We start from the raw sequence: 16,035 nt of genomic DNA on the forward strand, positions 1-16,035 counted from the left end.
TTACAAATATTAACAAACTGATTCTAAAGACATATGGTTATGCAAAAAACTCAGAAGAAGCAATGCAATATTTACATAGAAAAAACTGACACTGCTTGATTTCAAGGCTTACTATAAAGCTAGACAAGTGTCAGCGTCAGATTGGTGAAAGAATAGACAAAAGAACAACTAGACGAACAGACATTAATAGAACAAAGTACAGAGCCTAGAAATACAAAAATATGTCAACAGATGACAAAGGAGCAAAGATAGCACAATGGAGCAAAAACAGTATTTCCAACATATAGTGCTGGAATAAGTAGATACCCACATGACAAATATCTATCAATCTAGACATAGACCTTAAACCCTTCACAAAAATTTATTCAAAATGGACCACAGATCTAAATGTACATTACCAAACTATAAAACTCCTAGAAGTTAACATAGGAAGACACCTAGATGACCTTAGATATGGTTATGAATTCCCAGATACAATACCAAAAATATATTCCAAAAAAAGAATTAATAAAATGAACTGCACTAAAATTAAAAACTCTTACTCTGAGAAAGTCAATGTCAAGGGAATGAGAAGACAAGTCATAAACTGGAAGAAAATATTCCGAAAAGATATATCTGATAAAAGACTGATATCCAAAATATACGAAGAATTCTTAAAGCTCAACAATAAGAAAACCAACAATCCAATGAAAAAATGGCCAAAGACCTTCAAGATACCACACCAAATAAGATACAGAGATGGAAAATAAGTATATAAAAAGACTTCATCCAAACTGAAGCAATAAGACACCACTACACATCTATTAGAATAGCCCAAATCCAAATTCTACCACCACCAAATGCTTGCAAGGACGTGGAGAAGCAGGAACTCTCACTTGTTGATGGTGACAATGCAAACAGGTACAGCCATTTTGGAAGACAATTTGGCAATTTCCTAAAAAAATAAACATACTTTTAACACAATCCAACAATTATTTTCTTTGGCCTTTACCCAAATGAATTAAAACTCTATGCCTACATAAAAACCTGCAGGCAAATGTTTACAAAAGCTTCATTCATTAACTGCCAAAACTTGGAATTAACCAAAATGTCCTTCAGGAGAATGGATAAACAGTGATGTATCCACATAATCAAAATGCTATTCAGAACCACAAAGAAATGAGCTATCAAGCCACAAGAAGACTTGGAGGAAACTTAATTGCATTTTACTAAGTGAAAGAAGCCAATCTGAAAGGCTATATACTGTGTGATTCCAAACACTTGGCATTATGCAAAAAGCAAAACTAAGGAGACAATAAAGAGATCAGTGGTTACTAGAAGTAGGGGGTGAGAGTAAAATGAATAGGCAGAGCATAGAGAAAGATTTCTAGGGTTGTGAAACTATTCTGTACAAAACTATAATGATGGATATATGTCATTTTATATGTGTGTGCCACTGTAGGTTTATCGATTTTAACAAATATCCCACTCTGGTGTAGTATATCAAAAGTTGGGGAGATCATGCATAAGTGAAAGAGTGGGTATATGAAAACACTATTCCATTTAATGTTATTGTAAATTTAAAACTGCTCTACAAAATGAAGTATTTTAATTAAAAAACAAAAACTACAACAAGATTCCACCCTCATACCCATTAGGATGGCTATAATTAAATAATAAATAAACATTGGAGATGATATGGGGACATCGGAACCCTTCCGTACTGTTGGTGGGAATGTAATGGTACAGCTGCTTTGGAAAACAGTACAATTCTCAAAAAATTTAAGATAGGTTTAAAACATGATAAATTTAGCAACTCCATTTTCAGGTATATACTGAAAAGAACTGAAGGCAAGGACCCTAAACGATATTTGACATTCATGTTCACTGCACCATTATTTAGTGTAGCAAAAACATGGACAGAATGGACAAACAAAATAATATAAACAATGGAATATTTTTCAATTTTAAAAGAGGAAGGAAATTTTGATACATGCTCTGACATGGAAGAAACCTGAGAACATCATACTAAGTGAAATAAGTCAACAACAAAAAGACAAACACTGTATAATCCCACTTATATGACATATATAAAATAGACAAAAACATAGAGATAGAAAGTAGAATGGCTACAGAGATGCAGCCACATCAATGTTTATAGCAGCTCAAATCACAAGAGCTACATTGTGGAACCAACCTAGATGCCCTTCAATAGATGAATGGATAAAGAAACTGTGGTATACATACACAATGGAATATTATTCAGCCATAAAGAAAAATAATAATATGGCATTTGCAAATAAATGGATGGAATTGGAGAATATCATGCTAAGCAAAATAAGCCAATTCCAAAAAACTAAAGGCCAAATGTTTTCTCTGATAAGTGGATGTTGATACAAAATGTGGTGGTGGGGAATGTAAAAAAATGGAAGAACTTTGGATTGCACAGAGGGCAATGGGGGGGGGGAGGGGGCAAGGGGTGGGAAAGATGGTGGAATGAGACAGACATCATTACCCTATATACATATACGATTGCAGGAATGGTGTGACTCCACATCGGGTACAACCAGAGAAATGAAAAGTTGTACTTCCAGGGGAAAAAAAAAAAGTAGAATAGTAGTTTCTAGGGGCTGGAAAAGTGAGAGAATAAGGAGTTAGTGTTTAATGGGTACAGAGTTTCAGTTTTCCAAGATGAAAAGATTTCTGGAGACACAGTGGTGATACTTGCAAAACAATATTAATGTACTTAATGCCACTGAACTATAACTTGAAAGCGCTTAAAACGGTAAATTCTGTTACATGTATTTTAACACAATTTTTTTAAAAAGTAAAAATAATTATTTGGGGGACTATTCTATATATTTGTGGCTGTAAGAAATTTATGAACTATAAAGTAATAATGAACAAAGAACAAGAATAGTTAGTAAATCACATAACCATATATTATTTACCTAAGAAGGTTCACCTACAAATTAAATCTGTAAGTTTGGTACTTTGATAACTATAACTTTGAGTCAAAGCACTCAGCCATAGCTGCCTATGTGACTACATGACTGTGGAACTCTCAACATTTACCATTTACTCTGATTTATTAAAAACTGTATTAACTGGTTTAGAAAAGTAATTAGCCAAGTACATATAAAAATTTACTATTGAATCCACTCGCAAAAATAGATCTAAAAATCCTACAGAAACAATAACAAATTGTATTCAGCAATATATAAAAAAAAGTGTCTAGCCCAGAAAAGCAAGTCTTTTTGTTAATGTTAGAAAATCAGTTAATATCAATTTACCATCAGATTAAGGAGGGAAAAATACACAGGATCATCTAAGAAGATGCAGATTTCATGATACTTAATATTTATTCAGTTCTTTTTTTAAGTGGTGAAGCATGATGAGGACAAGTTAAAAGAGAAGCTGGTCCAAACAGCTGGACAGATCTGGAATAATTTCGGCATCAACATAAAAATGAAAATAATGGATCATACTGCTCTGACTAAAACAGAAAGCATTTTCTCTTGAATATAAGAGAAAAACTGATGATAGGTTTGAATAGGAATATCATAAAAATGGAAACACAAAGGTTCATAAACGTAAGATGCTCAGCTTTGAGAATCAGAAAATGTAAATTAAGGTTACATGATACCATTTTATACCAACCAGATTGAACAAATTTTTTTTAAAAAGTAGAATAATATGAACTGCTACTCATTGCTACTTGAAGTAGTCTGATCATTTTAGAAAAACAATTTGGTCTTTCTTGAATTGAACATGTCCATAATTTATCAACCAGCAAGTCTGCTACAGGGTAAATATTCCAGAGGAACTCTTAATATATATGCCTCAGGAGATATGAATAAGAATACAGTGAAATAAAAAAAGAAGTCCAGGTGGTAGAGAAGGAAGAACCTAAATATCCTTCTATGAGAAAATGGATAAATTGTACTTCATTCACACAATGAAAAATATAAAGCAGTGAAAATATCTGAACACCAATATAAATCTCAGAAATGTGAGTGAAAACACAATTCTCATAAAAGGAAAGCATTTGTACAAACCAAAACTATGCTAATATTTAAAAATAAAATATATGCTATTTGGGAATACATACAAAGTTAAGTTACAAAGGAAAGCAAACTAATAACAACTTAAAGAGGCAGAACAGTGGTTACCTCTCAAGAGAGGTGAGAAGATATTTATAGGCCACACAGGACTTCACAGTAATGACAAGGTTCTATTTTTCATTTGGAGGATAGACTCATAGTTTTTAATTTTGTAACTGTGTTCATAACCATAACTTCCCTATACTTAAATGTCCTTTTATGTTTATCAACTACTAGAGAATAAAAAGTAATAATGGCATATTACAATAACATTGATTATCAGAAAAGGGCTGGGATTGTGACTCAGTAGTAGAGTGCTTGCCTAGCATGTGTGAGGCATTGGATTTGATCCTCAGCACCACATATAAATAAATAATAAAATAAAGGTATTAAAAAAAGATTATCAGAAAACATCTCAGTATATATGTAAATAATAGAAGACGAATGTTTTTAAAAGATAAACATTCATCAACATCAGCTCATCAGTCATGAGACTGTTGCTCTAGCTATTCCACCAACCTAGAATATTATTCTCTATGATATATATTTGCTACCTCCCTGTCCTCCTTCCAATCCTTGCTCAGTTTCCTTCTTCTCAGCAAGAGGTGGCCTGACCACTTCACTTGATACCTGGATCTTATACTCCCTGACCCTGGCACTACTGATCTGCCCTATTCTGATTTGTTTTTTCTTTAATCCTTATCATCCTCCAACATAACACGCTAATTTACCTTTTTAGCGTACTCTTTTTTTTTTTTTTTATACTGGGGATTGAATTCAGGGACACTCAGTCACTGAGCCACATCCCCAGTCCTATTTTATATTTTACTTAGAGACAGGGTCTCACTGAGATGCTTAGAGCCTTACAGTTGCTGAGGCTCAAAACCATTTGAGCTGGGGATCCGCCTGCCTCAGCCTCCTGAGACACCGGGATTATAGGTGTGCGTTTGGCTTTGTTTATCCTGTCTCCTCTCCTTCCTCATGTTGTTAGAAGACCAGCCACATGAATGCTGTAGCCTCTAATTCTAGTTACCTACGTATCTAACATGCTTAGTGGTAGATGCCCAGTGAATGCACACTTTACTTCATTTTACCAGACAGTTCCACAGATAATGTACTACCGTTGCAAATTTTTTTCATGAATTGCAATTACTGGTAAAAGTATAAATTAGGTACAACCTCAATCAGATACTATGACCAAAATTATAACTCTCTGGGTGGCCTATTTAAAATGAGGTCTGTGAACTATATTACAGTGTTTGAACAACACTTGTCTTACATATAGAATCATTTTACAACTAGTTTCAACAATAAACAAATCAAATATTAGTCAGAAGTTCATTTTAAAATCAAACTATAAGAAACAATTAAAAATCATTACCATGTGTATATAAATGATCTTCCGTAGTTTACATATATCAATATACCCCACAACATATACTGCAAATAATGATGCAATCTGAAATTAAAAAAGAAATTAAGTTAAAAATAAAAATAAGATACATATAAAATAAATAGCTAAAAAAATGCAGAAAAATCATTTTGTTGCCTTAAATTTATTTACATTTATGATTTTCCTTTTATCAGCCAATTTTATTATTGAGTATAGTCAATATATTAACATAGCAAATTGTGCTTGATTTTTTCTCTCATATACAGCTCTCTCAGATATGAATTATTTACTTTGTGGATTATCCAAAACAACACTCACTTTTCTATCAGGTTGACTATCATCAACGTGTATAATTGAAAGCATCCTGACCCATAAAAAAACATGAAAATGTAATTTATAACATATCCATTAATACATAATTGGGGGAGGTACATTAAGACTCAAAAATAAGCAAAGCATGTTTATGTAAAAATACATTGATTTCTGCTTTTTAGTCATTCTTCAAAAGTATCTCCATTAGTGTTCTGTCTCATTAGTATAAATATTCAAATATTAGTTATAATCAAATTTTTCAAATTTCAAATTAAAAGGAGTACTTTCACTTCATAAGTATTTTTAATTTTGCAGTTTGAAGAAAATTGTGCATTATTTATCAAGAATTCTAAGAATACTGGAATTATTTAGATGGATTAATTAAATGATGATACTGTATCTCTTATAAAGAGGTATTATGTCAGACAATGCCTCTCCACCCTTCTTATGGAGAAAGCCATTCAAATTAAATTCCTTGCCTCTCCTACCACACAAACAGCATGGACGAACTGAAAGAGCTAAATATTTAAACATAAGTTTCAATCATTAAGGATTGTTTTTAATCTCCAAATAATCTACAACAAATGTTCCCATTAGTAAAAACAAACAAAAGAACTACCATCACCAAACCAAGATCCAAACCAAGATGTCTCTTCATCTAGTTAACCATGGGGAAAACATACTGCATAAGGGTAGATAACAACACACACTCCCCATAGGTTTTATATTATATTATTATATTTTATACAATAATAACTGTGGGGGAGTCTTATTCAACGTAAGACCCACAGAGGCATCTCAACCCTACCCCGCCACACACACACAAAAGGAAAGCCATCTCCACTAACTGGAAGCAATGGAAAGGATCCCTTTGTACTCCAACGGCTAAGCAATACATAGCACACCTCCATGATAGAATCTTAAAGAGGGAATATCAGGGATAACTTAAGCCAAAAACTAATGTAAAATGTCATCAAACTAAAGAAGACAAAGGAGTCTAAAAGATAAGATCAAAAGAAGATGTAAGTACAAATCAGGTCTATTTAAAAAAAAAAAAAATGATGAAAGCATCTGGCTAAGTACTGGGTACTTGGTTGAGTCTTACATAAATTACCTCATCTGATGCTAACCACAACCCAATAAAGTGGGTTCTTTTATTTTCTCTATTTTATAAATGAGAAAATTGAAACTAAGAAAAGTTAAGTTTTCTGTCAATGTCAAGAAGTTAATGAATAGAATTCAGACTCACATCCAGGTCTGACTTCATTACTGAAGCAACATTCCAAAGAATATTAAAAAGCAATTCATCAACTGCTTTATATAAATATGGTAGCATAATAATAAAAAAATAGCAAAAGGGAAAAAAATGAATACATGATATACTTCTCTCTGAATAGGCTACCTTGTTCTATATATTAACATTTGGAAATGAGATATGAATCCATGAAGACGTGATAAACTACAAACTGGTAGGGGAAATTATAAAACGTGAATTTCATTAGCTATTTATCATCTTATCCTATGTATAGTTATCCTACATGTAAGAATATAAGGCACGATTCATAAAAGTAACACATTTTATTTAGGAGATATACTATAGTTTACTTAAGAGAAATAATTAAAATTATTGCATCCGTTCTTTTTTAAGCCCACAAACACTGAGTAACAAAAATAAGCATTTTATACAATGGGTTCATAAATGCATTCTGCTAGTAAGTAAACAACTAATACTCATTAATAACAAATCTTGCACTTTTTTTACTCTGAACTTTCTTTAAAAGCATTAAATGAAAGTATTAGGACTTAGAATCACAGAGCAGCTCAGCTATAATGTTATACAAATGAGTTCACATAATCAAACACACTAAGCTTAAATCATTTTAAAAATACAATCACCTTACCTGAGTAAGAAGTACAAACTGAGCAAACTGCCACGGAAGCATGAAAAATACATTGGAAATGCAGAGTGCAATCAAGCTTCCTCTATAAAGTTTTGTAGCCCTTGAAAAGGTAAAATAAATATCAGTAAGTTTAACAACAAAAGAGTCCAGCATGGCTGCAAACTATTGCAAATTAGCATCTCAATCGTGATGTGTTATAACATAAACTGAACATAAAATGAACCAATGTGTTAGAAATTATACCCCCTGACACCCAATTACAATTTTCTGTGAAAAATAACTGGCCATTATTACTGTAAAAACACAAAGCCTTGTCATAGAATTGTTCAAGTTAGTACAGAAACTGAATATTTTTCCAAATTATATTTTGGTGATATAATCAGACCCTTAAATGTTGATTTAATAGATTCATCAGTTGGAGAGACAGAAGATATCTATGAAAAAAATGATAAAATGGTATATTCTAAGTGCTATATAATATGTGGACAAATGGTGCAAGAATTCAGAATCAGAGCTGAGCAGGTGAGGGGATTTGTGACGATATGGGATAAAAGGTGGTCTTGTAAAAGTAGAACATAGAAAACTGAAATGGAGGCAAAAGCAGGCTGGGGGAGGGCAGTTCTAGAGCCATCTTTAGGAGATTCACGCTGATACTGACTTACAATTTAGGAGATTTTAGGAGGGTGAGATGATTCATCTTTTGTCCTAAATCTGAGCCAGTGCAAAGCCCTTAAACCTACCCAACATCCTTCACAGAAGTACAGTGTTCACATGAACATACCAACTGTAAGCAGCTTGGACAGAATAAAGCAATCCTCCTTAGGATAAACCCCCCTGGGGCACTGAACACCACCACAGAATGCCTTTCTTTGCTTCTTCAAATAGTCCTTTCTCAAAGGACATCCCTCTCTGCTCCTCTAACTCAACTGAAGTTATTTTTAAACTCCAGGTAACCTAAATGAATCACAAAATCAACTACACAAAACCCAGCCTTTTTTTTTTAAATATAGGCATTTAGAAGGAAACAGAATGTATAAGACTGTATCCTACCTAAAAAGTTTGAAAGTCTCTGGCAAAAAGCAATTCTCTACAGTTTGTTAAAATTTATTCCTATTGTTTATTTCTCCCCCATGATGCTGGATATGGAACCCAGGGCCTTGAACATGCAAGGCAAGCACTCTACCACTGAGCTACACACCTAGCTCCTCCCTATTTCTTTTGGATACTAAAACTGTATTTCCATTTTATGGGTAATAAGGGACATTACAGATCTGGAGTAGCATTTAATACTAATCTGGCAGCTGGTACAAAATGCACTGGAGGGAGATAATCAATGGAATTCTAACTGATGATGATATGACCAATATAGCACTGACCCAAGACAAGAGAAATGAAAACATAAATATTGCCAAGAATAATCAAAAAAAGGCTAAGACTTGCTGTTATTAGGTGGCTTATATAAAACCAAACTTCTAAAAATACTTAAAAATTCAAACCTGGAAAAAAATCAATTTGTTAAAATAAAATATACGGCTAACCTTACTAATAATTGATTACCAGCATTTAGGAATAGTTTCTTTTCCAGTTTTATCACAGTTCCCTCAGCATTGCAGCATACTTCAACACAGCTCGGTTGCTTCTTGCTCACCCAAGCCACTCACCCACACCTCCCTCTCATATTATGGGACTTTTACTAGAGATAGAAACCAAGAAAATAGAGGAAACAACTGTCCTTCCAAAGAAGAAAAGAGACCACAATAAAGATGAAATACCAGAAAATGTAGATGACCAGTGAAGATGAGGTCATTATCCTTCGGAAGAAAGACAAGAAGTCTGACACAGATCCAGAAAGGAGGATGTGGTTTCCCAGCTATAAAGACTGCATTTCCCAAAGTGCTGCTGTCACTTAAGGAAAATGAAAGCAGCCAGTCCACTTTCAGCAACCAGTAACACCAGGTGAGTAGGGAGCCATGCCAACAAGGAAAAAAATAAGAAAAGTTGTCCCCTTAAGTGAGAGCAGCCAATGAAGGTGTTAAGGAGGATCAAGATGATGATGAACCTGAACCAGCACTGGGGAAAGCAGCATGTTCAGGAATATGAGAAGGAAGAAGTCAACCAAGATAAAAACAAGTATGAAAATTTATGATTTCTTTGGGAGACTAAAGAAAATACAAAGAAAGAGCTTGTCACAGAAGTCCCTGGAGTACAAATCAAAGAAGAATCCAACATAAAGCAGCCCCTGAATGCAGGAAACAGTCATTGGAGCAACCCCATTTGTGGCAGGTAGAATAATGGCCTCCAGAGGTGCCCCATCGTAATTCCTAGAACCTGAGCACATCACTGGACATGGCAAAGGGGAACTAAGGTAGCAAATGAAATTAAGATTACTAATCACCTGACCTAAAGAGAGGGAGATTATCTGGATTAACCTGGAGGGCCCAATATAATTACAAGGGTTTTGTTTTGTTTTTTTTGGCAATACTGGGGGTTGAACCCAGCGCTCTGCCACTGAGCTACCTCTGCACCCTTTTTTATTTTGAGAGAGTCTCACTAAATTGCCTAAGCTGGCCTCAATTTTGTGATTCTTCTGTCTTAACCCAGGCTGGCCTCAATTTTGTGATTCTTACAGTTATTCAAAATGGGATTATAGGAAAGAAACTGGGATTACAGGCATGTATCACACCCAGATCACAAGGTTTCTTAAAAGTAAGAAAAGAAGCAGCAGAGAAGTGTTGGAGTGAACTGACAGGAGGAGATTTCAATCCTCCATTTGCTGGCTTTGATCATGGAAGTGACCCTGAGCCAAGAAACTCGGGCAGCCTATGAAGGGTGGTAAAGGCAAGTGGTAAAGGACTCTCCCCAGAGTTTTCAGGAGAGATTCCACCAATATCTTGAGGTTTAGGACCTCTGATCGATAGAATTGTAAGGTAATAAATCAGAGTTTGTGGTGATTTGTTATCACAGCAACAAGAAATTAAGACAAGCTTCTAACTAAGCACAGATGGACGAAGGGAAGCAATACTCAGCAACTGGAGCAGCACCATTCACAGCTCCACAGGTTAGATCAGATTAGTGAGTGAATGTAAGAAGCAGCCAAGGTTTACCTTCACTGAATTTACAACAGGAACAGAGGCAGAGGAAAAGCTAGATTGAGAGACAGATGGGCAAGCCAGTGTCTTCACCACAGGGAATAAAGCTAAGATCAAGAAATGGATGTGGAAAATCACTCCAGCAATGGTGACTCACTCTCTTATAGCGCAACATTTCTTCTAGAAATGTCTGAGAAGAGGACTCTCTCTCGAGGTGCCCCAGAACCAACAGGGTAGAGCTAAAGGTTATTATTTCATATAGGTTCACTTTATTTGAAGGTGCTACAGAAGCTTTAAATTTAATAATAAAAGAGGATTTAAGAGACAACAATAAAGCTGGAGTTCACAGACTTAAAAAGCTGATAATACCAAAGTCATCTCCCATCCCACCTGAGAAAGGTCTGTCTGAAGACATGACATAGGGGACTAGAAGCCAGTACCAGCACTATGCCTGCTGAGGTCATTACAGAGGGAAATTATGGAGCATGATAGACTTCAATAAGTTTCTTCTGAATTCAGCAGACCACTAAAGGGTGTTCTTAGGCCCAGACAGCTTCAGATTTTTATCATGTTTGTTCTATTTTTCCATAGGCTCAATTTTGTTTTATATTTACTCTCTGAAGCAAGGCAATGTATACTGAAACTCAGTATGTCAACAGAAAGGGGAAATGTTCTCCCCTACTCTCACTTATGCTTAAACCTGTTAGTTCCTTGGCTGAAGACCAGGCCTGAACTTCTGAATATATTCAGGAATTCTCCTAGAATATCACTGGTCTACTGAGGAGGTTTCCTTCTATTCCTACTATCTGACCATCAGGGATACTAAACAAATGTAGGAAGACAAATTACCTGTGTTAATGTACCTGATTATGATGACTGTGTGAGGAGTTCCTGGCTCCAAAGGACTATATCTTACAAGATTAAAGTGTAGCATAAATAGTCTCCCCATCTTTCTGCCCACTTTTGGGAGACTGTAGTGGTAACAGAAAAAGACTTGGGTAAGTGAAGAAGTGAAAGCTCTCCTTGAGCAGTCACTGTGGACCACTAAGAAAAAGGAAGAGGACTAGAAGGCAGACAGAGAAAACATCTTTAGTACTAAGGATTTGCAAGTTATACTTTTGAAGTGCCTTTACAAATTCAACATAACAAGGTCATCTAAATTAATTTATTATGTTAGCTTTTTTATTATGGGAACTTAAAAAATACTACTTTCAGTTATTTAAGGTAAGAAAACATCAGAAAACCTAAGGCTAAATGTATATTACCTTAGAATATGAGTCACAAGCAACATCTGAAGTACAAGGAATGGATACGAGAAGCTTTCACGGAGAGGTGGTGTCCACATCACACGGGTACACTGGAAAAAGAACATTCAGAGTGTATGACATACTTGCTAAATTTGCTAAGTAAGACACAGAAGTTGGTATTTATGAATGCAAAGAGAAGTAAATCTCACACATAATTTAAATGACATATTGTAAAATAAGTTATTGGGCTTTTCACAAACAGCAAAATTGGGAAGTGAGAAATCTTACTGGGAAAGACATACAAGGATGTCTTTCTCCTTGTATGTTTTTCTTCTCCATTCATCGGTTGATGGACACATTGGTGGATTATGCATCTTGGTTACTGTGAATAGTGCTGCAATGAACATGGGTATGCAGGTGTCTCTGTGATAAAATGATTTCATTTTCTTGGGATACATGCCCAATAGTGGGCTTAGTAGAAATAGGGTAACTATTGGTTAATAACAATATATGATATATTCCAAAATAACCAGAGAAGTACAAAAGTTCCCAGCACACAGAAATGATTAATGTTTGAGAAAATGGGAGTGTTTATTACCCAGACTCTGGTCTCTAAATATCATTTTCTCAAAAACAGGATCCAAGATTCCTTGGAAAATAGCTAACTCTATTTCTGAGGACAAAAAAGTTCAAGGCAATCCTAGGCCAGGGGAAGAGTTCAAAGACTGAAGGGCACACACAAAAGCACTAAGAACAGTACCCAAAAGCATTAAGTACCTTGGAATCAATTTAACAAAAGTGTAAAACACAAAACACTGCTGAGAGAAATTAAAGTAGACTGATACAAATAAAGAGATATAGCCATATTTATGGGATGCAGGATTCAATATATTCAGGATGTAAATTTTCACTAAACTAATCTAGAGATTCAGAGTCAATCACAACTAAAATCCAGACAGGTTGTGTTTATGTTGGGGAAGGAAGCAGTAATGACAAATTGATTCTTAAGATTTATTTAAAAGCACAAAGGATCTGAAGAGCTACAGTAATAATAAAGAAGAACAAGGTTAGAGACTTTACTATAAGATATCAAACCTACCAAGCTACTTATTTAGTATGATTTTGGCTTAAAGATGAACAGACAAATACAACAGAACTGAGTCTAAAAACAAACTTAGAAATATACAGGCACCTTATTTACACAAAAGCACCACTAAAAAGAAAGGTCTTTTAAACAAAAGACATTAGGTTAATTGTATAAAATAAAATAAATAAAATAAAATAGTGCTAGGGATATAACTCAGTAGTAGAGAGTCCTTTCCTAGCATCTGGGAATCACTGAGTTCAATTCCCAGTACCACAAAATAAATAAATGAATAATGACAGAATTAGAAATTACTATTTGCAATGGCCAATGCAATAACTAACTCAGGCCAGAATCATCAATGGATAGTATAATCATGTGGTAAAACATTATAAGGGAACAGGATATTCAATGTCTCAAAGTATCAACCCACAAATCACTTATCAATGTAAAAGGAAAAGGAGCATGCTTATAATAGATAAATCTTGACAGTTACCATCTTAACCATATGACCAAAGTAAATTCAACAATGGGACAAACTGCTCTTATATGCCTCCTCATGCTCTACAATAAAAAAGACACAACCCTATCTACATGGTTTTCCACAGAAATACCTAATCCGAATCCATTAGTAATGAAATAAGAAGACAAATCTAATTTGTGGGGCCTCTATAGAAAAATGGACCTGGACTCCTCCAAAATGTCAATGCCCAGGAAAAGAAAAGGGTAGGAGAACTGTTTTAGATAAACTCTTCTAGATAAAATGACAACCAAATGGAATGTGTGATCTTAATCAAAATCTATATCTAAAACACAAGTATAAAGGAACATACTGAAAAAACTGTGGAAATATGAATGTGGACTATATTAAGATATTATTGGATAATTTTTAGTATTAAACTTCTTAAGTATGATGATAAAGGTAAGTTGTGATTATGTAAGACAATGGCCTTGCTTTCAGGCACTAGATACTGAGGTATTTAGCAGTGAGATGTCGCCATGACTGCAACTCATTTTCAAATGGATCAGAAAAATGTCTGTGTGCAGGAGTGTGTATAAAAGAGAAAGGAAATGTGGCAAAATATGAAAACCTATAAATAAAAATAAAGGTAAATACCACATGATCTCACATCTAAATGGAATCCAAAAACATCAAACTGATTGAAACAAAAAATAAAATGGTAATTAACAGAGGCTGGGAATAAGGAGAAAAGAGAGGGATGGGAAAGCAGAGAAAAGTGACCAAAGAACACAAAGTCCAAATTGCACTAGAAGAAAAAGTTTTAGTGTTTTATTGTATTACATGGTGACCACAGTTTATGCATTATACAATTCAAAATTGCTATAAAAATAGGTTAACATTCTTATAAAAAATAAATTGATAAGGTGAGGAATATGGTTAGTAGTTTGACTCTTTCTACAATATATACAGAGATCACACTCCATAAATGCACACAATTATCTGTCAACTAAAATTTTTAAAAATTAGAAATAAAATTTTAAAAGAATCATCTTCTTGCTGAGCAACCTTGAGCTAATCAATCTTTTGGGGCTTTTATTTTAATGCATACTGGTATATTATTTACTATTTATTACAAAAGAATATAAGGATCATCAAGATTGTTCCAAGTATTTAGAGAATTCTTTTCCAAATATTATGTAAGTAACATAAGAAGCTTGATAAGTAAAAACATCTGTATAATTTTGATCATGGAACAGGTAACCTCAATATGATTGATCATTATTTTGGGCAATTTAGAGCCCCTTTATGACATTTTCATTTTTCATATTTAAAGGTTTTGTTTTAAATAATATGATTAATATATTTGTGCTACACTTTCCCTACTTTATTAAGGCAAAAATTCCTCTCCTGTGTAAAAGTAAAGATTTAAAAGTATATTTTAGTACAGGGCAAACCAAATAATGGAATAGAACTTAAAAGTAAGTAACAATTTACAACTATTTGGGGCACATAAGCAATTCAGTCAGGTGATTAAAGTATCTCTTCTAAAACAGTAAGGGACCAGTCATTAACCAAAAGCAATTTCAGTTAAGATAGTTCTACAAATTTCACTAGATACATGAATAGGTACTGCCAGATTAGATGCTTCCATTCATATAAAAATTGTGTATTTTAGGCAACATTTTTAAAAATCAGAAAACAATAAGGTCTGAAAATCTGAAAGCCAAAATATATACGAAATTGTAAGTTTTCAATTACTTGAGCACTCAATAACACTTTACCCAAAGCTGCAGTTTATGCTCTCACTTTTTAAATGGACAATATCCCACAAAAAGATCACTTTTCTACTTTAAAGTTAGTTACATCTAAATGCAATTGTTTACGTGCTTATTTCAGTAAGACTAAGATTCTAATTCTAAACATATTTAAGTTCATCTTTTCCTAAGAAAGTCATGTCTAAGCATGTTTTAATAAACTCAAGTTGAAAAGTAGCAAAAATAAAATCCATCAGTCTGAAAACTCAGCTAAGTAATTTGAATTCCATTGTTAAAAACTGAAAAGATTTTGTAAGAAAAGATGTGCATGCTACATGAGCATCAAAATTATAAGAAAAACATAGGATAAGGAATTATCAATCTGTAGTTAGACATGGAAGGAGTAACAACAAACCTTTGTGCTTAACAAACAGTGGTCTTTCTAACTGTATATGGGCTCCAAAATGTTAAATAATCCCTTTCCTCCAGAATCTTATTGTTAACACACAATGCTTCTTTCTTCTATTATTAAGCCATTACATCCCATTTCTTAGGTCATTTTAAAAGAATCTGTGCTTCAAAATGTTTCACAGTTCACACTACCACAATGCACAGCATCTAGTCAGGAAAAGCCAAATTATTCTTTCTTTCTTTTTTTCCTCAAAAATGACACTACACTAATTAACTGATATTGCACAGCAATCATTTGT

The 16,035-nt window shown here is 33.9% G+C and overlaps 1 protein-coding gene across 3 annotated transcripts in view; it reads right to left on the minus strand.

The window, feature by feature from the left end:
* The window catches only part of DPY19L1 (dpy-19 like C-mannosyltransferase 1), a 108,277-nt gene that overhangs the window by 38,343 nt on the left and 53,899 nt on the right, over positions 1-16,035 (minus strand). For all 3 annotated transcript variants that reach the window (XM_079151745.1, XM_079151743.1, XM_079151744.1), the window contains exons 8-10: positions 12,043-12,134; positions 7,689-7,788; positions 5,464-5,541 (exon numbers count right to left, since the gene is read on the minus strand). In XM_079151745.1, coding sequence (XP_079007871.1) covers positions 5,464-5,541; positions 7,689-7,788; positions 12,043-12,134 — 270 coding nt within the window. The remainder of the gene's footprint in view (positions 1-5,463; positions 5,542-7,688; positions 7,789-12,042; positions 12,135-16,035) is intronic.

The sequence above is a fragment of the Sciurus vulgaris genome, assembly GCF_902686455.1.
Source record: "Sciurus vulgaris genome assembly, chromosome: 8".
NCBI classification, from domain to species: Eukaryota; Metazoa; Chordata; class Mammalia; order Rodentia; family Sciuridae; genus Sciurus; species Sciurus vulgaris.